Source organism: Prionailurus bengalensis, chromosome A3 (assembly GCF_016509475.1).
Source record: "Prionailurus bengalensis isolate Pbe53 chromosome A3, Fcat_Pben_1.1_paternal_pri, whole genome shotgun sequence".
In the NCBI taxonomy this organism is placed as follows: domain Eukaryota; kingdom Metazoa; phylum Chordata; class Mammalia; order Carnivora; family Felidae; genus Prionailurus; species Prionailurus bengalensis.
This window is the reverse complement of record NC_057354.1, coordinates 41,376,730-41,398,446: the sequence shown is the minus strand read 5'-3', so window position 1 is coordinate 41,398,446 and position 21,717 is coordinate 41,376,730. Positions and strand designations below refer to the sequence as shown.

General features: G+C 40.4%; 1 protein-coding gene across 1 annotated transcript in view; it reads right to left on the bottom strand.

Moving 5' to 3' along the window:
• The window catches only part of MACROD2 (mono-ADP ribosylhydrolase 2), a 2,047,020-nt gene that overhangs the window by 139,383 nt on the left and 1,885,920 nt on the right, over window positions 1–21,717 (bottom strand). The window contains 2 exon segments of the mRNA XM_043602917.1: window positions 9,766–9,849; window positions 17,360–17,401. Coding sequence (XP_043458852.1) covers window positions 9,766–9,849; window positions 17,360–17,401 — 126 coding nt within the window.

Sequence of the window (21,717 nt, the reverse complement as noted above, 5' to 3'; positions counted from 1 at the left end):
ACAAATGCATTCTTTATCCTCAGTTTTGGAAATCAAAATAGGCAGAGTCTGAATTACTCACAGATACTGATAACACTGAAAGAAACTTAAAAAAAAAAAAAACATTGTATATGGCCTGGTAAACTGTCTTTCCCTTTGGCTTTTAGTAGCTAACTTAGGATCACTTTTCATGTGAGTCCTCTGGACAATTCTGGAGGACTTTGAAAAGAAAGTTTCCCCATCTTTCTGTGAAATGAGATGTTCTCAGAGGACTATTTGGCTATTAAAACTCATGATTCAAAGCTTTTAAATTAAGGATGAAAATATTTACTGGGCATGAAAGAAAGAGCTCATAAAGAATCAATTTTCACGAATTTGATGGTTATGTAGAATTACAGAATTTGATATTTAGAGGGGACCTCAGGGATATTAGGTGAAGGATTTGATCCTGTGCCTAAGATTGAAAATAGAATTCAGGTGTAATGGTTCTTTCCACTAGCTTGCAACCACATTTCCCCTTTCCTCTCTTCTTCCCTGCCTCCTGTCCTACTTTCTTTTCTTCTTTAATTTCTTTCTTGCTTTCATCATAAATGACAGCAATTCCACCATTATCCATTAACTAGAAAACTACTGATTGAAAATACACAAGACAACAACAGTAATAAACACCTCTTGTTGGGAGAGAACATATTGGAGTCTATAGTATCTAAAGCATCTAAAACAATCTTTTCTGTGAGTTATCGTCCTTGTTAACACATTTGTGTTTTCTCTATTTTGTTGTTATTGACAATAATTTTCTTCATGCCTGAATATTTTGCTTTTGCTTAATTGGAAAATTAGCCTCAGAATGGGCTAATGTGGCCTTCCTAGGGTGCAGGGAGTGAGAACTACCTGGACAGACATGATGGAAGGTAGGAATAAGAATTCTTTTTCTTGGACAGTTTGAACTAAGTGTAAGCCGGGTACAACTTCTATTCTAGATTCAGTTTTTGTAGAGAATATAAAAAGACTCATCCTTGACTCCTCTCTCTCTCTCTTTCAGATGCCACATCTAATGCCAGGATGCCTCACTCAAGTGACTGACCATTGATGCTTGCTGTTGGCACAATACCTCAGTTTCTTGCCATGCATACCTTCCCACAGTGCTGGTGGAGTCTCCTCAGGACATGGCAGCTGCCTTACCCCAGGGTGAGTGATCCAAGAGACAGTCAGGCAGAAGCCATACTTTTCTATGACTTACAATTTTATGACCTAGAATATCGTACACTATCATCAGATATTCGGATCCAGAACCCTCAAGCTAAGCCAATTCCTGATCCACAGAAAGTCTAATATAATAAATGCTATTTTTTATTTTAAGCTGCTACATTTGGGATAAAATTTCAGCCAGCAATACATAAATAATACTGCATGGGTCACCATTTGACTTACTATGTATTATATTTTATTTACTATTTTAAAATCTATTAATGACCACCCCCACAGACCCTAGAATATAAGCCCCCCCACAAAAAAAGGGTTTGTGTGTATGTGTGTGTGTGTTCAGTCCCTAAAACAGTGCCTATGCTGTCAATGAGTGTGTATTTAACAAAAATATGTGGAATGAATACTTAGAAAAGCCATATCTGGATGGTGGGGAGATAAACTGATGTGGCTGGAGGAAGGATGCTGTGGGAAATCTCTGTGACACCACTATTTTGCACAACTCCAGGGGACACTGTTCCCACTGTATTCAATGTGAATGGAGACTTCTGAGAGCACAGCTCCATGTGAAATTCATTTTGACCTTGTAGATCCCCTGAATGAGCTTTGGGGACCATCCACAGTGTTCCATTGGCCACAGTTTGAGAAACACTCATCCAGGAGACTAAGACCACAGGAAGTTGGAAAAAGACCAAGCCTCAGAAGAGAGATCCTTGTTCCTAACACCTTACAAAAATATCAGAGAATTACCAAAATTCAGGAGCCCACGGGGCTGGACAATGAGTGTCTCAGTGGCAGATCTGAACTGACAGCCCATAACCAGAGACCACCTCCCCCTTCATGCCCCTGATCTAACATGGTACTCCTCATGCAATTTTAGAGGCAAGAAGTAGAAGCCAAAGAATGATTGAGGGGGTAAATATTGGAGGTAGACCAGTTTCTCAGGAAGCTTGACTTGAAGATAAAAAATTTGGGGGCACCTGGTTGGCTCAGTCAGTAGAGCATATGACTCTTGATTTTGGGGTTGTGAGTTCGAGCCCCACGTTGGGTGCAGAGATTACTTAAAAATAAAATCTTCAAAAAAAGGATTGAGATCAAGGAGAAGGTAGATTGGGTGAAAGTCCATTTGGGACAGAAACTAATGTTGTTGGTGGGGGCCGAGGAGGGCTAGTGAACCTATAGGAGAGAGAAGAGGAAAAACACCTAGGGAGATAGGAGATTCAGCCAATGCAATTTAAGTCTTTTCTCCATTTGGAACACTCTTGTTGATATTGAAAGGAATTTCAAGCGTTAGTAAACAAAGTGGTTGAGTTTTTGAGGGGAGGGAGCTCCTCCTGTTTTGATTCAGTACACTTTGACTGACTGGCTCTTCTGTCCAGAGATTGTGCCGGCAGTTTCCACATATCATCTTGTTTAAATTCCCACACTCCCACAGAGTAGGTTTTCCCCTTCATTTAACAATGAGGAAACTGACCTTTAGGTTAGAAAAACTGCCAGAGTAGGAAGCAGAAGTTGTACAGTTAAAAGTTCTGTTCACACTTCTGCTGAACTGCTCTGTCTCCACAGGTAGGAGGGTCCGCATATGTGATCACCCAAGCCAGGAGGCCTCCAACAGTGAATGGCAACATTGCCAATAATATGCCAATGCCAACAGGCATAAATGGGGGCTGCCTGGGTCACATAGCACCCATGGTTACTCTGGCCAGGTAGGTTCATCCTTCTTGCTTATAGAAAATGCCTCAATACTTGAAATCATAATAATTAAAATCCTAATGAAACAGGACTCTGTGGTCAGAACCACAGCTCTGTTTAATGGGTAAATGTGGAGAGCATGACCATTGGACCCTTCTACTAACTTGCGGCAGGGGGCTCGCTCTGAGTGGCCTTGAATCATGCAGAACTTAAAGAGCATAATTAAAACAAGATGGTGACATGGACTTTTATTGTATTCTGATTTCACCAGGGAAATTTTACATTTTGCTTAAATTCTTGGTATTTTAAGGTCTAGAGGATAAAACAAAGCTTTACTTCATGAGAAAGCTGCTTTTTCTCATTCCTGCTTCTTCCTCTTCTTCTTCTTTTTTTTTTTTTTTTTTTTTTGAGCCTGGTCAGTCACTAAGCTCATTTGAGTGATGGCAAAGTCAAAATTATGACTGCTTGATTTTATCCTTCGCTGCACTCGTCAAAAAATTAAATTAAAGATCATGCTTATGAATATAACGCATGAACTGCTGCATGGCATTCTGAAAGATAGAATGTCCCTTCTGTCCAGCTACTCACAAAACAACATGTCACATGATACATTAATATGCAGGAAAAATAATAGGGCAGAGAGAAAATTCTACCTCTTAGGACATACAAAGTGCATTCCACCAATGGTTCATGTGTTCAGAAAAATTAATTTTAGTCAAGACAATAATAATAATACCTCTAATAGCTACATTATATCCTTCAAACTTGCATAGTGCTTTCTAGTTTCCAAATGTTTCCACATGTAATTTCATCTGACAAAAGAAATCATTAATATTTTAAAGTGCAGTATAGGGCTTCTTGATTTAGCACTGCAAGGGCTCGGGTTCCTGAAGGATGTGCATCCCATGAAGGCTTGTTGAATATTCTATGAAGAGGCAATTGTAGAGCGAGAGCCAAAGTGCTAGTGCTTTCTGCAAAAAGATGGTGGAAAATAGCATTCATTACCAAAAGCCACTGAAGACTTTGGAGATGAATGTTTGGATAAAATTACTATTCTAAATTTGCTACTGAAGTTTAGAAGTATAACGTCTCTAGTTTTTAAATGAAAATATGTTTTTTGATAAATATATAAAACAATTCTCACCATATATATATTTTTTCAATTACACACAAATTTAGAAAGTTGAATATAGAACTCTCCCAAATCTGCCCCTGCCTTTTCTCCACTCCTCTAAGTTCCTGAGAGCAATTTAAAAAAAAAATTAAATGTTTATTTATTTTTGAGAGAGAGAGAGAGAGAGAGAGAGAGAGAGAGATCACAATCAGGGGAGGAACAGAGAGAGAGGGAGACACAGAATCTGAAGCAGGTTCCAGGCTCTGAGCTGTCAGCACAGAGCCTGATGCAGGGCTGGAACTCACGAACCTCAAGTTCATGACCTGAGCTGAAGTCTGACGCTGAATGGACTGAGACACCCAGGTGCCCCCTATCTACCTATTTCTTGAATACATGGCTGAACTGGTGCCTTTTAAAGGGAACTCCTTAGAAGCCAGAAATAATGAAGGGGATTGAATCAAGATTCTAGGGCCCCTGAGATGGGGCCCTAGAATTTGTAGTTCTAACAAGTCTGAGATGGGGCCCTACAATTTGTACTCTAACAAGTTTCCAGGGATGTTGGTGATGCAGACGGAGGAACAGTCTTTGCGAACCATTCACTAGAGCTTTGGTTCGAATGAACCACACACGAGGCGTAGGACCAGTGCTTTGGTCCTGAATATAGTACGAAATTTTCCTGTCTCAATTTTAGCACTGAGGAAGAAAGGAAGAAAAAAGTCTCTGTTGAGATTTCCTAATCTTATATATGTACTAACATGGGCTTAGCATCAAGTGGCAAACAAAAAACATAATAAAAAACTCTAAGCCAAGTATATAGTTTAAGGTTTTCCTAAATTGGCAATATCTTCAGGTATCTCAGAAACAAAATTGTAAATAAATAAGCTCTTCATCCAACTTCAAAAACTCCCCACAAATAAAAATCTAAATAACATGGCAATAAAAAACCCAGAATATGCAAGGAAATTACTGTAATCATGAATCTGCAAAAAACAATAAACCACAGAATTTGACTTATACAGACTAGAGATATTGAAATTTCAGATACAGATTATTTAAAAAAATATTTTATGTGGTTAATAAATAAGGAATGACCAGCCGTATTTTAAAAAGAACCAAATAAAACTTGTAAAAATTAAAGTGATAAGAACAGAAATCAGATTAAATAGAGTTAAATAAAATTAGAAAATTGAGTGACAGGCTTGAAAAAATAACCATAAAGAAGTAGCAAAGAGAGATAGGGATACAGAAAAGGAAAAACAAACAACAAAAAAACCCCTAAAAATGCAGGAGTCCTGAAGGACAGAGAAAGAAGGAATAGAGAGTGGTGGAAATGCAATATATGGTGAGGTAATAGAAAAAAAATTCAGAACTTTAATTAAAAAATGTCCATTCCTGGGGCACCTGGATAGCTCAGTCTGTTAAGTATCCAACTCTTGGTTTCGGCTCAGGTCATGATCTCACGGTTCATGGGTTCGAGCCCCCCATCAGCTCTGTGCTGACAGAGAGGAGCCTGCTTTGGATCCTCTGTCTCCCTCTCCCTCTGTCGCTCCCCCTCTCATGCTCTCTTTCTCTCTCTCTCTCTCAAATAAATAAATAAATAAACATTAAAAAAAAGTCCATTCCCATAACCATGAAGCACATGAAATCCTAAGAAGGATAATGGGGAACCCACACTGAGGTACATCAAAATGAAACTGAGTGACGTCAAAGATAATGACCAGACTGTCAATGCAGCCAGAAAGAAAAGACAGACCTCCTAAAAAGAAACTACTAGAGGGAGATATTACTTCTTAACAATTACAGAATTGATAAGACTGGGGAAAAAATCTTACATGTTGCAAGAAAATAACAATCAACCTCAAATTTTTTACCCAGAAAAACTGCCTTAAAAAAAAAAAAAGGCAACATGATAATGTTTTCACACAAAGCCTGAGAGATTTTCAATGAAGGAACTTTGAAAGAATTTCCTGGTGGGAGATAGAGGAAAGCTGTCAGAAGAGCATGGTTTATTAATGGTGCCAAGTTTTCTAATGATATTCTTTCAATTAAGTTTGTGTAAGAAGAAAATTGGTCCAAATTCTTGAGAGCTGGAATTGCTGGAACTTGCATTCACTGGGTGTTTCTTAAACAATTGTGCCTATAATTTGCTGATTCATGGATGGCTTATCATTTGTATCAGAGGCCAGCCAATCTGAAATTACTAATTATTTCATTATTGGTATGGTGTTGCAGAGGGTCAAGTCAGAGTACACTGGGGTCCATGAAAGTCCAATCAAAAGAGAATAAAACTATATTCAAAAGTCCACAATTAAAAAATGCAAGTAAATACATTTAGAAATTGTTTGGTTATTTATTTTAATGTTCAGCACTTGAGTACAATATTTGCTAAAGTAATAACGCTTTCAATGGAGGCTGCAATGAGAGCAACATTGCCTCCTTCAACAAAACTAGTTCTAGTTTCCAGAAGAGAGAGAGGGAAAAGGATTAGTGGAGGTATGTTGTTTCTAGAAAAAAGAAGACATTCTGACATTAACAAACTGGTGGACTTGGGTGAGTTAGAAAACCATTTGCAGTCTGCTTTAAAAACAGATCTGTAGAATGAGAAAACTTGCCCATATGTTCGCAGAATTCTTCTGGATCAAAATATAGTCATTATGGTTATATATGCTAGAAAATCTAGGTGAAATTGCATTCCAGCTCTACTCTCTGTGATCCTGTCTGAAAATGGTTATTATAAGGTAAACTGAGGTAATCAGTAGGACCTTTGAGAGTTGGAATCAGGGCAGAGAACCCAAAGGTAGGGGAGAAGAGAGATGAGGCCAGCTGATGGGGAATTAAGCTGAGTGATAGATAAATAAAAATACCAGAAGCTTGTCTCCAATTTTAGGGAGATGACCAAGTTGGGAAAGGACTGAACTCGAAAATGGGAAGAAGACTACAGAGAAGGGTCATGATCCTCATTACCCCTCCCCCAGGGACACAATATTCCATTTGTGCATCCAGTGGGAAAGAATTGTAACTCTTTGCTAAAGATTGTAACTCTTCTCATCCTGAGAGGAAGTGAAACATGTGCAACAGTAATGAATTCAGGACATAGTTTATTTTGTCAGCATAGAAACTGACAAATAATGAGCGCCCATGATAGAATCATCTACCATTGGCGTGTCAGATTATGCTCCCTTTTTTCACTGTTTTCCCGGCAACTTTCAGTTTTTTGTCCTAAAAGTCATCTGAGAAACAAACACACAATTCCTGTTTCTATGGAATGGCTAACATTTACATTTCACCATGATGCCACAGACACAACATGCCTGGCACTTTTGTGCCTCCGAGCACATTCTGAGACCATATATTCAGGTGAGGGAAAGCCATATTACCTAGTCATACTGAGATTATGGAATGATGTTCTAAACAATGCACATTATTTAGGAGGTGAAAGAAGTTTCCACACATTTGAAGGAGCAACTGGGAGGAACACTCCTGCTAATTCAAGGTGGCAGAGCTGCTACAGTTCAGGGCTCACCATGTGACACTCCAAAAAAAACAGGTTCAGGCTCTGGAAAACAACTTTTGAAGACAGGAACTGCTAGGGGAGGTGGAGCCTCTCGGAGAAAAAGGCAATTGTTGTTTTGCCCCTCATCTCCTGGGCTGAAGAGATTATCTAGGAAATGACATCATTAGGGTAGGAGATGAATGCCTGGCCAGTTTCTTACTGCGTGGGGCCAGTTAGAGTTGCCGGCCTACTCCGTGATTCTAAGTGTCCTCCTCTGAATGATTCTAAGCTCTCAAGCCCATTTCAGTGAATTAGGACGGTGGGCATCCTCTCATGGTGCTGATTATGTTGGTAATTATAATAGCCATCATGAATGCCAGGCCCCTGCTAGGCACTTTATACACACTATTTCTGCCGTTAACTGTTAGGTGGAAATGTTCCCTCACCCCTCAACCAGAGGGCAGAGAACATTCACTGCTGTGCCCTTCTCTCCATCCTCCCTTCACTTATCCAAGCCTGGGGGAAGACACATTCCTTTTTTTTTTTTTTTTTTTTTTTTTTTTTTTTTTTTTTAGCACGCGCGCGTGAGAGAGAGAGAGAGAGAGAGAGCGAGAGCTCACAAACAGGGGAGGGCTGTAGGAGATGGAGTGAGAGAATTCCCAAGCAGGTTCCATCCTTTCAGTGCAAAGCCTGACTCGGGGCTCGATCACACAGCTGTGAGATCATGACCTAAGCCAAACATCAAGAATTGGAGGATTAACCTACTGAGCCATCCAGGTACCCCAGAAACAGTCCCATCTTGAGTCTCTCTCAGACCCACCTGTCCACAGAGAGGGCATGTCCTGATCTGTTCTTTTACATTTAATAAGCTCAGGGTAGCCTCTGTCCAGGCAATGGGGGATACCGTGGACAATGGTACTTGCTCCTGAGGGGACACAGTTTACGTCTTTCATATTCAGGAGTGAAGTCCAGCATGTAGGAAACCCATTTGGGGGCAGGGCCACCAGATGCTCTGAACTAACCTCATTAGTAACAAAGCCAATGTTTTTTATTTCAAACTTTCTTTAGAGCTTTGCCTTCTCGGCTGGTTCTGAACAGAGGTGAGGGTGAAGGCAGTGTTGGAACCCCCGCACTCATGCAGAGGCCATGCTGTCATGGAGGTGAGATGCTCAGGATCTCTCTTCAAGAGAGAATGTGATGCCAGGAGTGGAGTTAGCTGACAACATCCACTGGCCACACTTTGGAGATCGCACGGCAGCCACTTTCTCCCCAAGCTGCTTGCAGCCAGTGAGTTGAGCTGGAGGAAAGGGATCCTGGAGCCTGGCCATTCCTGCCGGGTGCAGGTCAACTGTAATGGCCGGGGTTTGTTCTGAGCCTCCCCAGACTTTCTCAGACTGCACTGCAGACTGGCTCTTCCTAGCTAATCTTCCTTCCTTCCCTCCTCTTCCTCCTCCTGCTCCTTCCCCTGCTCCTCCCCGTTTTAGCCTTTGAGGCTTTTCTGCCTTTACACTTCCTGCACTTCTATTTCATCTTGGCATCTTCCCCAAAGACTCAAGCCGACACCACCAGCATGATCATACTCTCCATTTCACAGTGGAGTGAAAGTGAGGCTCCAAAGACAGAAAGTAGAAAGCATAAATATATTCCCCTTGAAGAAGTTCATGCATACTCGTGTATGTTAGAGATCCCCTTAAAAAATACCTAATTTACTTTTCAGATAAAAATTTGAATACCTTGTAGGTGGCACTTAGCGTGGCCACTAAGTAAAAGAGATAGCTTCATTTCTTCAGAAAACTGAGCCCAATGGGACCTGCCCATTCAATGCAAAGATAACACTGGCTTCTTGAGAGTGGAAGGGAACACTAAAGAATGGAAGAATTTCCGCACCCACTACTGACTTTGGATTTAGGACTCAGAATGTGTTCGTGAAAAAAAGCAAATGATCTCAATAAGGCAAAGGCCACACACTGCTCATCACCTAGAGGTCTCCACCTAACTTCTAAGCACCACCCACAATTTGAGCATTTGTAGGAACAGAAAGTACATTGCACCGAGAAACCGTCTTCTTCAACTTGGTTTTTACCTTCACAAGTTAAACCTAAATCTGGTGTTTTGTTCTCACATTCAGGGGAGAATCAACATATTAGGAAAGGATAAAGAATTTTTCTGTGATTTCTGCACCCTCAGGAACATCCGAACATGAGAGCACATGCGTAACTTAAACATTAACCAGAAGTTTCTTTTCAGGGAGTAATTTTTTAGAGACCAGAAGAAGAGGACTCACCTTCGCTAGAGTCTTTGGAACCCTCTGGCTTCTTTGCTTTGCTCTTCTTGTGGGGTGGAGAGAGGCCTTTTGGCTCTAACACCTCTGGAAGCATAAACATTTAAAACATTCTTATGTAGATATTAAATATTTAAAATTATGTTGAAACTTAAAGATCTTTTTCTTCCCCCCGCAGTAAACCCACATGTGCAGTGAAGCTTGATCACAGGTTCATGTGTCATTTTGGCTAAGCTGAATTTCGGCAACAGCCTGTGATTCTCCAGTGCACATAGACGGGCATTCAGGCTTCAGCTTAAACATCTTTTCGTTACCATTAGTAATGATTCGCACAAATGTGAAAACTTAGACGCTCATTTCATTTTATTTTAAAGTTTATTCATTTTGAGAGACACAGAGACAGAGTGAGCAGGTGAGGGGCAGACAGAGAGGGAGAGAGAATCCCAAGCAGGCTTCACTCTGCCAGCACAGAGCCCCATGTGGGGCTTGAATTGTGAAATTGTGACCTGAGCGGAAATCAAGAGTTAGACGCTTAGCCGACTGAGCCACCCAGGTGCCTCTTAGATGCTCTTTTTTTTTAATTAAAAGAAATTCTCCACAAGGAAACCCCATTTTTTTTTTTCCTCCACAGGAGATTGATTTAAAACTTCATGGATTAACCGATAGTTGCCATTGTGCAATTTCCTTTTACTAAGTCCTTCAAGTCGAGCCAGATGAAGCTGCAATGTCTCATTTTGGGGCGGGGGGGGGGCATGGTGCTTGAAATTATCCTCCTTCTATTTAGCAGATTTCTTTAGTAGTCCACATTCTAAACAACCTCTGTATGTCCCCAGGTTAATTATTATGTTTCCCACTTTTCTCACTGCTTCCCAATACCTTCGGGCCAAGTCTATCCAAGGAGGCTAATAATTTAAATTCTGAAGAATTTAAACAGAAAGAAAAATTCTAAAGATGGTTTTAGGAATTATATCTCTAAATTCATCCCATTCAGATATAGATACTTTGTTAGGCATTAATTTGTATTTCGAGTCCTGGTCTCTCTACTAAGCTCAAAGCATATCTTCAACTGCCTACATGGCATCTCGTTTTATATTCTGACTGGATGTCTTCTCTTTGCACCTCCATATCCACTTTCCATTCTTTACCCCACTTCCCACCCAGCTGAGCCCTGGGATATGGGTCTCTATGCACCAGTGAAATTTCTGGCTTTATTCCTAAGTGACCAGTGGTCTTCAAGGGCTTACTGTACCCCTCCATAAGCTTACAACCCCAATCTGTTGGCTTCCTCCACTTGACCCTCTCTGTCTCCTGGGTCCTGTAACTACCATCTCTCCTATTTTCCTTTCAGGGCTGGGATTTAACTGTGCCTCCCTCTTTCCAGCCCTAATGATTTTCCCTCACTCAGCTCTCACCAAGCATTTCAAATTTTTGCAATAATCCCATTAAGCACAGCTGGAACAATACTCTTGATGTCGGCAAACCTGTTCTCTCCAGAGTATTTCACATATCACTACCTACCCAAGAGTGTAAACCTCAAAACTGAGCTATTGTCCTTAATATTTCCTTTCATTTACTTTCCCAGGAAGTAATAAGTCCTATCATCTCTGCTCCAAATTCTATCCCATATTCATCCGTGGTGTTCATCCTGTGGAATCATCTGCATCTCTTATCTGGGTTATTACAGTAACCTTCTGGCTTTCTAACTTCCCTAAAATTACTCTCCCTGTAGCAACCAGAGTTATCTTTTAAACATAAACCAGATTCTGTTGCTTACCTGCCTGCCACTGGTCTTGGATCACAGACCAAGACCAATTGGATTGATCCAAATCCAGTTTCATGGGCCAGGGCAACATGCCATTTGGGCTCTACCTACTGTTCTAGCCTCATTTCCCACTTGTGCTTTGGCGTCAGATTTACTGGCTGCCATTGTGTGTTCTTCAACCATTACTAGGCTGGTTTCTGCCTTGGAATCTTCACACCTGCTATTCTTCTTCCCCCCGAGATACACATTCGTATGTCTATCTTCTTCTCTGTTTTTAATCTCAAACCACATTCAGCTCCCGAGAAAGGCCTTCCCTGAATTCCTAATATGAAGGGTCCTTGCAAGGGAAATCTCTCTCAAATACATCATTTGATATATCTGAAATTATCTTGTCCCCTTCTTTATTTCTTTATTGTATGTCTCCCTTCTCCATCCCACCTCCTAAGAATGTAAGTTCCTTGAGAAAAGGACATTTGTCTTTCCTAATCTCTCTTGTGTCCCTGGTACCTAGTAGTGTCTTGAGAATTTCATTTCCAATTGGTTTTATTTCCCCTTTACCCAAGGCTTTCTTTAAGGCCAAGATATAATGGGGCCCATGCCTAATTCTTACTCTCTTAGCAGCTGTCGCCTTATGCCAGGATTCTAAAATTATACTACAGAGCTATGGCGACTCATTTTTCTTTTCCCATTTATTAAAAAAGGAACAGAACAAAAAATTGCATTTGGTAGCTGTACTATTAAAAACTGTGGCATTATGGACTACAAAGGTTTTTTGGGCACCATAGGCTTTCTGTGGTTGCATGGCAGTCACATTGAAGATCATTACCATGGCTAGGGTGAAAAATTTTGCCAATGACTACATTAGCAACTCCCCCAAACTTCTGTCACCAGGTGTGAGATGGATGTTGACCCTTCAGAACGGGTTCAGTAAAAACAGAAATGAGATGCTTGGAGCAGCTCACTGAGCACAGATGCTGTGCTCAAAAGGATGCATAAAGTAGGCAAAACGACACTTGCCATCTCCCTGGGAGAAGATGCTAAGACTCCCTGGAAGATGCCTCTGAAATGCATCAACTGCCTCTAGGACTAAGAGGAGAATTTCTAATGCTGGGGATTCAACCCCAAACCAGCATTTCTTAAAAGTGAGTTTTTGATCATTAACCTGATTTCCCAGCCTGAATGGGAATTCTTGGAGAATTGGTGAGACATCTCTTAAAGACATCTATTTGTTTCTGTTTGTCTCTAAATTTTGTTTGTCTCTAAATTTGTTTGTCTCTAAATTTTGAGATGCGTTTCCCAAAAGTACTTTATTTTTTAAAAAGTTAAAGGGCCCTCCTTGGGTAGTCACTGGACGTGGATACATGTTAACTATGAATAGTCATTTATGACATTAGTATCATTTCCTAACACCCATGGAGGCACTCACTAAATGTCACTGATACATATGGCCTCTGTGCTCAGATTTCTACTTGTGGTTCAGCAGGAACAACTCTCCCTTTGGCCTGGGGAAGCAGAAGGAAGATTTCTCCAAAGCAACCCATAATTCTCCTTGACAGCATATTATATTATCTATATTGCCTCTGTTTCTGGCAGAGGGTGGAGACCTGGAGTTTTGCCATGAGCATAGCTTTGCCCCCTACAGAACTCAACTGTGCTCCTGACTCTCATGTAGCTGGACTTCCATAGGTGGCTGTTGATTTCCTATTCCTGGTAGGGTCCCATTTCAACAGCCATTCTTGGGAATGGAAGGAGATGGGGAAATGTTTTCTATTGTAGGATAAAAGAAACTGATAAAGGACTTAAAAGGCATCCTAAGCATTTAAGCTGGTCTGTTTCTATCATTGTCCACGAGGGCAGAGCCTCACCTTGAGGATGACCTTGCCTCACACCATCTGAGATGCTCCTGCCTCTACTTACCTGTAGGGTCTGGAGACAGGAGTACAAGGGTATGAACTTTGGGTTCAGACACACCAGTGGGTCAGCTATTTAAGCTAGGAGGTCAGACACACCAATGGATCAGCTATTTAAGCCAGGAACTAATTCCTTTTAAGCCTTGTGTAATAACAATCCCTGCCTCCTACAGTTGTTGCATATCTTAAATGAATTCATGTATGTTGAGTGACTGGCACAAGGTACATACTCAGTTAAAATCTGGCTCAGCAGAGGTGTGCTGGGGCTTATGTGAGTGAGCTGACTATACATTTCTCTCGGCTCCCACATTCATTGATCTCATGTTTGGTAGCTTGAAAACACTGTGGTGTGTGTATTTACACTAAGGAAATATGCAAACTCTCCAAAAGGGGGTTCCTGCCACCTGGAGAGTCAGTTCACCTGACTTTTGGTAGTCAGATTATTATTCACTGTCATTCACTAGCCTTTGTTGGCAAGTTATTTGTCCCAAGTAGCCCTTTACTAGTGTCAGCTGCAGTCTTAAAAATCCTTCCAGCATTTCTACTTATAAGAGAAGATGTGATGCAGGGCAGAGAAAGGCAGTAGTTAATGGTCTGGATAGAGACCTCTCTTGGAGACCAACACTTCCAAGTGTCAGAGCTGGACTGAAGTCAGCCTGCTCACCAATGTCTGGTAGGACCAGTGGCACATCATGGAACCATTCTGCACAGAAATCTCCCGTGATTTCAGCACTCAGATACTAGGAAATGGAGAGCAGCTTCCCAAGCCCATTCTGGCCAGGTAACTTAGCATCCTTGGGCCATTGAGTATGACTTTAACAGCTGCATCCAGCTGCTGGACACGAAACCCTCAGGAAACCTGATGAGACTAAAATCAGAAATGATGATCCAATTAAAGCCCCCCAAACCTCATATGCTGACTCCAATCTTGTGGGCTCTGCATTAGCATTAATAATGATTTTCTTAAAATCACTCAGTGGTTTGGATAGCTAGCTGCATCTCATTAAGAAGTCAACTCCCCTTGCCTAGAAATGTATACTTAGGGCACTTAGGCAAATGATCCTTAGCAAGATAAGGCCCTTAAACTGGCTGGCTGAAAGGGCAGTACTCCCCATGGCTGAAGGATATTCCAAGGATACTTCCGATGAGCAGGATAAATGAAATAGCAGAAATTAACATTAAGTTCGTGGAATTAAATCAAGATGCGGGTGACCCCTTAAAGTCTTTTTTCAACATATGGTTCTTTTAAATAATAAGACATCCCACATGAGTATAGGGATGGATATTCTAATTGAAATTTCACCTTGGGCTTAATGTTTTACAAAAGACAAGCAGAGTCTTTGTCTTAGGTTGGATTTTCTCAGAAGACACTGAAACAACTATTGAGTTCAAATACTTAATGTTAGAGATTATCCCAGAAAGTGCCAGAGGGCAGTAGGGAGGTGAGACAAGAAAGGAGAGGCACCCAATACTGCGTGAGCAAGCTCCACTGTGGACAGTCAGGGCTCAATTCTACTGCGGACCTCTGGGTGATGGTAAAAAAATCTCATTGTTTAATACCACACATCACATTGCCAATGAAGACTTGAAATGTGTCTAGTCTGAATTAAGATATGCATATAAAATACACACAAATTTCAAAAACATAGTATGGAAAAAAAAGAGAATGTAAAATATCAGACTAATAAAATTTTTAGATTGATTATATGTTGAAATCATTATATTTTGGATATATTATGTTACTAAAATATTAAATTAATTTCACTCATTTCTCCCTACTTTTTCCAATGTAATTACTAGAAAATCTGAAATTAAACATGAGGCTCACATTTGAGGCTCACATTATATTTCTACTGGATGACACTGGAACACAATATGCCTCCGATGTGTCCTTCAGGGGTCAACCAGCTCTTGCCTATCACTGGCTGAGGGCTACTCCAGGGAAATTAACTTCCTGGCACTTCAAGTGTGCTTTCATGACCAGCGAGAAACACTGATTGCAGAGTCACAAGAGCTTTCCTTAGAAAGCTGTTGGTCTTGTAAAAGAATAGTGAGGGCCAAGGGGATATAGGTAGGGAACTGGCAGCTGCTATTACAGATCCTGCTCTACCTCCTTCATTCCTGGCTTCTACTTCCTCTACTTCTCCACCCTTCAAACCCACTGCCCTGGGGAGGCTGAGGGAACCATAGGAATCAGACATGTTTGGACTGGAGAAGAAGCTAGAAGCTAGACAGAAGTTATGAACATTGCTCCAGTGAGCAGCTATGAAGAAAAAAACGATTATCTTTCCACGAAGACAGTGGGAAGTCAGGGGAGGGATAGAGATTTAACTTAACAAGGAGAAGGACCATTTTAGTCAAACGAGATTGTTTGCCTTGGAATTTAAACTGCTCCCCGTTAATGGAGATGTTCAGACTGTGTTGTCGGTGATTTATGTATGGAGTTCTGGCATCGAAGAGGGGGTTACACAAAATCAGGACCTCTAAGATATCTGTTTTAATTTTGAAACCCAGTTCTATTTCAGGCCTAGAACAGTGTGGTTGCCAAAATTGGGAACATGGAATTCTTATACCGTGGAATAAAGTTCTATACCCTGCAATATCTGTTAGAGTGCGAAAGGAAAAAAAAAAAGCGATAATTTATTGAGTGTTTACTAAGGTCCAAGAAATATTTCAGGTATGATATTTCATTTAATTCCCAAACAAGACTGTATTATAGTAGTTTCGCCCCTAGAGGTGTAAACTGATGCTTATAGAGAAAACTTTCACCCCAAGTCAGGAAGTAGTAAGTCAGTAAGTAGAGGAGTGAGGATTGAAATCAGGGCTATTGATTCCTGCATTCCTAGTCGAGCACGTATTGAGTGGTCACCTTAGGCCAGATCCAAAGCTTGTAACCACTAGATTTGTCTCATCAAACACTGGTCTTTCTTGAGAAGCAGGCATGAATCTTAATTTCTGATAGTGAAAACAATATATCATATGTACCCAATGTATTTTCCAAAGATGGCCACAGCAATTTTTCAGGTCCTACATGCTCTACAAAACCTCACAGCTCCCTGTCAGGATATTGAGCCTATTTTCTCTCCCCATGAGCCCGGGCAGGTTTCTTAATGACTGCTCCGAAAAGATTTTTGTGGAAGTAATTCTTTGGGATTCCTGAGGCTGAGTCTTAAAAAGGTACAGCTCCTGCTGGCTCACTTGCTGTCTCTAGAGGAACCACTTTGGAGCCTGGCTGCCATGCTGTGAGGAAGCCCAGGTTATAGAAAGGCCACCACAGGTGTTTCAGAAGACTGCCTGAGCTGAGGTCTTAGCTAAAAGCCAGCATATCAATTGCCAGCCAGACATATGAGTGAACAAATCTTCACACAATTCCAGCACTCAGCCATTGAGGCTTCCTGATGAGGTCTCAGACCTTGTAGAGCAGCATGATCAAGTCAGCCCTGCTGTGCTCTGTCTGAATTCCTGACCCACAGAATATATGAGCATAATAAGCAGGTTCTTTAATCACTAAGCTTTGGGATGATTTGCTACACAACTGTATTTATTATAACATCAGGTTTCATTTTTACTTCAGCTTTCAGAAAGCTGGAAGCTTACTGCTTAAATATGCTAATTGTATTAGCCATAAGGGTTAGTTAGCACAATTACTTCTTTATTTTATGACCTCGACTGTACATTTGTATCTTTTCCTTTTCTTTTAATTCCAGGATAGTTAACATGCAGTGTTATTTTAGTTCTTAGTATACAATATTGTGATTCAACAATTCCATATATTACTCAGTGATCATCTAGATAAGTGTACTCATATCCCACTTCACCTATTTTATTAACCTTATTTTGCTTTTCTTTGAAAACCTGTGAGGTGCACATAAACAACAAAATGATCCTTGCCTATCCTCTAAGAATAAAATCATAAATTTAATACCTGAATCTTCTTTCACGTTAACATCTTCTTCATTATTATCATCTATTTAAAAAAGGGGGGGGGGAAGACAAAAGAAAAACTCATATGAAAGCTAGTAAGCTCAGAATTCTCCAGTTTGACTAATACAACTTCAAAGGTCAAAAAGAACTCAGTAGAAAAGAGTGTTAGAACATGCATTTCAATTGTCTTATATTATTATGCTAAGTTAATACAAGGTAATGTAAACATACATCACAGCACAATTTAACACCTAGGGTTCACATTTCCTTTTAAAAATTGTTATGTATGCATAACAAAGTACATACACAATCATTTGTTTTACTTATACAAGTAATGCATGGTCACTTTGGTCATTTCAATTTCTAAAAAGATGAAAAATAAAAATCGTACACTTCAAATGCCGCACTTTCTCCGTCAATGAAAGGGATGCACGCTCATGTCAAGTATCTGAGAAATGTGGAGCTCACCACTTGGGTTTAGGCTGACAGCACCCATTCCCTTCACAGCACCGTGGAAAGTGCTAGTTTCCTACATGTGCAAATCCAAACCTTTAACCATGTTATGTTCAAGTGCCCACCCCCCAGCCCGCCCCAGTTGCATCATTCCCATTCATTTCCACTCATCCCAGTGAAACCCCCATTAATTGGGCAAGGACACGTGCTTCCTCTACCCTCTGGGTGACATGTTTGCTTTTTGAACTTTTGATATGTTGTCATCTCTTCTCCTTCAATGTTCCTTACATCCAGGCAGTATGGATCCTGCCTGTCTTATTTCCACATTTTCTCCTCTCTATTCACATTACTGCAACTCGATTCAAACTCTGCCATTTGCCTTCCCTATTTTGTGGTTTCCTAACTGCTCTTCTCTTTTTTTCACTATTGACTCCAATTTCTTTTACACACAGGTGCAAAATCCATCTTAAAAGAGAGCTCTGATCTGGTTTACCACGTTGCAGAAATTCCTGTCTGCCTAATGAAAAGGGTAAGGATTAAATGAGATAATACCACCTAAAGCACCAGGACAGTTACTGAAATATTAAATGCTAAATATTACTTATTACTACCACCACATCATATGTCTACTTGTTAACATATGTATCCTTCAGATGCCCATCTCGACATCATAAATTCTGCAAAGTTAAAGACTATGTCTTATGTTCCTTTGCATTCTCTAGGACCTAATGTTAATTTTATACATTAAAATCCATAAAGAAATTTCTGCTGAATAATATTTCTGAGGTTTTTAAAATTTTTTTCTCTGATTTTTTTAGTCAAACTGGAGAATTCCTGTGTTTATATTTCTTATCTACCTCTAACATTGTAGGACATGCTTCCAAATGATGATTTGTAAGCAATGGGGACTCAGTAAAGATTTGTAATTTCCACCCAGACATACGCTTTAAATTTAGTCATTTCTTAGCCAAATTTATACAATGTGACATTCTTCAAAGTGCTAATTATAAATGAAGATTATAGATATACCAGTCACTGGGAATGGAAAATGTATTTAAGTTGAGGTTTTAGGAAAATAATTCTTGATGGCCATGGTTAACTTTTAAAGAAGTAAATTTCAGGGCGCCTGGGTGGCTCAGTTAAGTGTCGGACTTCAGCTCAGGTCACGATCTCGCACTCCATGAGTTCGAGCCCTGCGTCGGGCTCTGGGCTAATGGCTTGGAGCCTGGAGCCTGCTTCCGATTCTGTGTCTCCCTGTCTCTCTGCCCATCCCCCGTTCATGCTCTGTCTCTCCCTGTCTCAAAAATAAATAAACGTTAAAAAAATTATAAAGAAGTAAATTTCTTTCCATTCAAATTGTTAGAAACATTAGTGAATAGCTGTATACTTTATTTCTTTCATTTTTTTTCTCTGAATATAATTTTGGGAGAAAGAATATCTTTCTCTTAGAAATATAATTCTCTAACTAAATTATTATCAAAATGTTACAAAGTAAACCCTTCACAGATTCTTCCCTGAACTTAATAGATTTAAATAAAATTTTATTTTTCAGAGCATCTAAAATATCTAGACCGGCAGACTTTCTGGAAATCAGAGTGGGATGAAAAAAAGTCTCCACAGTTTCCAGGAAAAGATAAAGGAAGAGTCAAAGATCTCTTTGCTTGTCATCTATGTATTCATTTCTCTGTCTGGCAAACACTCCTCCATAGCCTATTGTAGATGTAGCTTTGTGTTTGGAGAAATAAAATACCAAGACAAATCTAGACACAATTGTCTACAAACATTATTAGTAAGGAAAGCAGGACATGCAGATCAATTTGAATATATAATAGAGAGTAGTCAGGGCCATCACAAAAGGTATCAGGGGAGGGATAGCTGCTTCCAGTCAGGTTATGAGGAAAGGTTTTTGGAAAATGTGACATTAGAGCTGATCTTTGAACTTTATAGACTATACTGATAGCATCATCCCTAGAATGTCTCCAGGTGTTGAAGCCATTGATGATGCCATTATTCATTTGTTCATTCATTTCACTCATTTATTCATATAGTGGTTAAGAGTATATTCAGGATCTGGATTCAGACTGCTTGGGTTTACTTGCAGGCCAACCTATAAATCGCTGTGTAATCTTGGGCAAATTATGTAAACCTATGCCTGGGAAATAGGGATAATAAAAGTATCCTAAGTCATACCCTAGTATGACTTGCTAGGGTTAGTAATACATGTAAAGTGCTTACATGGAATGAACATTCAATAAATACTGGCTATTCGTGTTATGGTGCCATTATTATCACTACTTTTACAACTTAAAGAACCATTTATTGACCAACACCATATGTTGGAACCATGGAAGACCGTGAAGATACAGTTGACAATCCATTCCCTCAAAAACTCCCAAAGAAGTGTATGGCAGAGAAAAGTAAAACAACAATCAGAAGAGGAAGTAACAGATTCTCTGATGCAGGTAAGCAGAGGTTTTACTGGGAAACAGACAAGAAGCAGCTAAGTCAGAGAGGTCTATGAAGGATTTCCAGAATAGGTGAGGCTTAAGTTGAATCCTAAAGGGAGATTCAGAATTATCTGGGGGTAAGGAAAGGCTGCAGTAGATTCCCAGTAAATATGGGTGCCCTGCCTACAAGCCCTTGTTCCTAGACACTTCCTTGCTGGCCAGACCGACTTCCAGCCACCAGATCTCCACCTGAGGGCTTTCTCTGGGTTGCTGGAGGCCACAGGAGAAATATCAGGGAATTGACACCCCAAGAGAGCAGTCTTTCACAAATAACTGCCAGGACTTGCACAGAAGTACTATAGTGCCCTTGCTCCTCAGGTGTGCTAATTCAGAAGCTTCTCCCAGAGTCCTCCCCAACCCCAACCCCAACCCTGGGAATAAACCCCAGTGGACGGGTGGTTAATTTAGTTTGTAATTTAACTCTGCTGCCTTCCTTCCCTTTCCAATTCTTCTTTTCCACTCCCCTGCTAGTGATTCCAGGGATTATCTTCCAAATAAATGACTTTCACTTGAATTCTTGCTTCAGGGTCTGCTTCTGGGGGGATTCGAACTAAGAAAAGGGTAATCACACTCAAACGAAGGGAAAAACATCTATGAGAACACATGGTTATGAACAGTCAAAATGCTTTTAAGGAAACAAAACTAGCTCTCCATGGCTGGAGGCAGGAGTTTACAGGGGAACCATGGGTCTAGTGACCTGTTCTGGCCGGATCATGAAGGATCTTTCTCACTGGGTATGGTGGTCAGTTGTATGTGTCAATGTAACTGGACCATGGAGTGCCCAGACACATGTCAGACTTGACCCTAGGTGTGTCCGAATGAAATTTCTGAATGAGATGAACATTTGAATTGGTTGGTAGACTGAGTAAAACAGATAGCCCCAGTAACGTGGTTGGGCCTCATCCAGTAAGTGTAAGGCTTACACTCCCACAAGGAAGAGGAAACTACTGCCAGACTGCATTTGTGTGGGGACATAGGGTTTTTCCTGACTTTGGACTCAGCGTAAAACACTGGCTCTGCCTGGGTCTCAAGCCTGCAAGCATCTGGATTGAAACACCATCATTGGCTCTCTTGGGTCTCAGGTCTCAGACTCCCACTAGAACTATGCCATCAGCTCTCTTGTGTCTCTAGCTTGCTGACTGCAGGTCTTAGGATCTGGCAGCCTCCATAATTGCATGAGCCAATTCCTTATAATAAATTTATACCTACATCTATATTTGTATCTAAACCTATATCCACTATTAGTTTTGTTTCTCTGGAGAACCCTAATACCTCAGGTTGAAGAATTTGAATTCTATCCTGAAAATTACAGGGTGACTAACCAACTTTAAGCAGAAAATGACACACCAGCTTTTGAGAGAGAACTTTTTTTTTTTTTTTGACACAAGAGAAATTTACT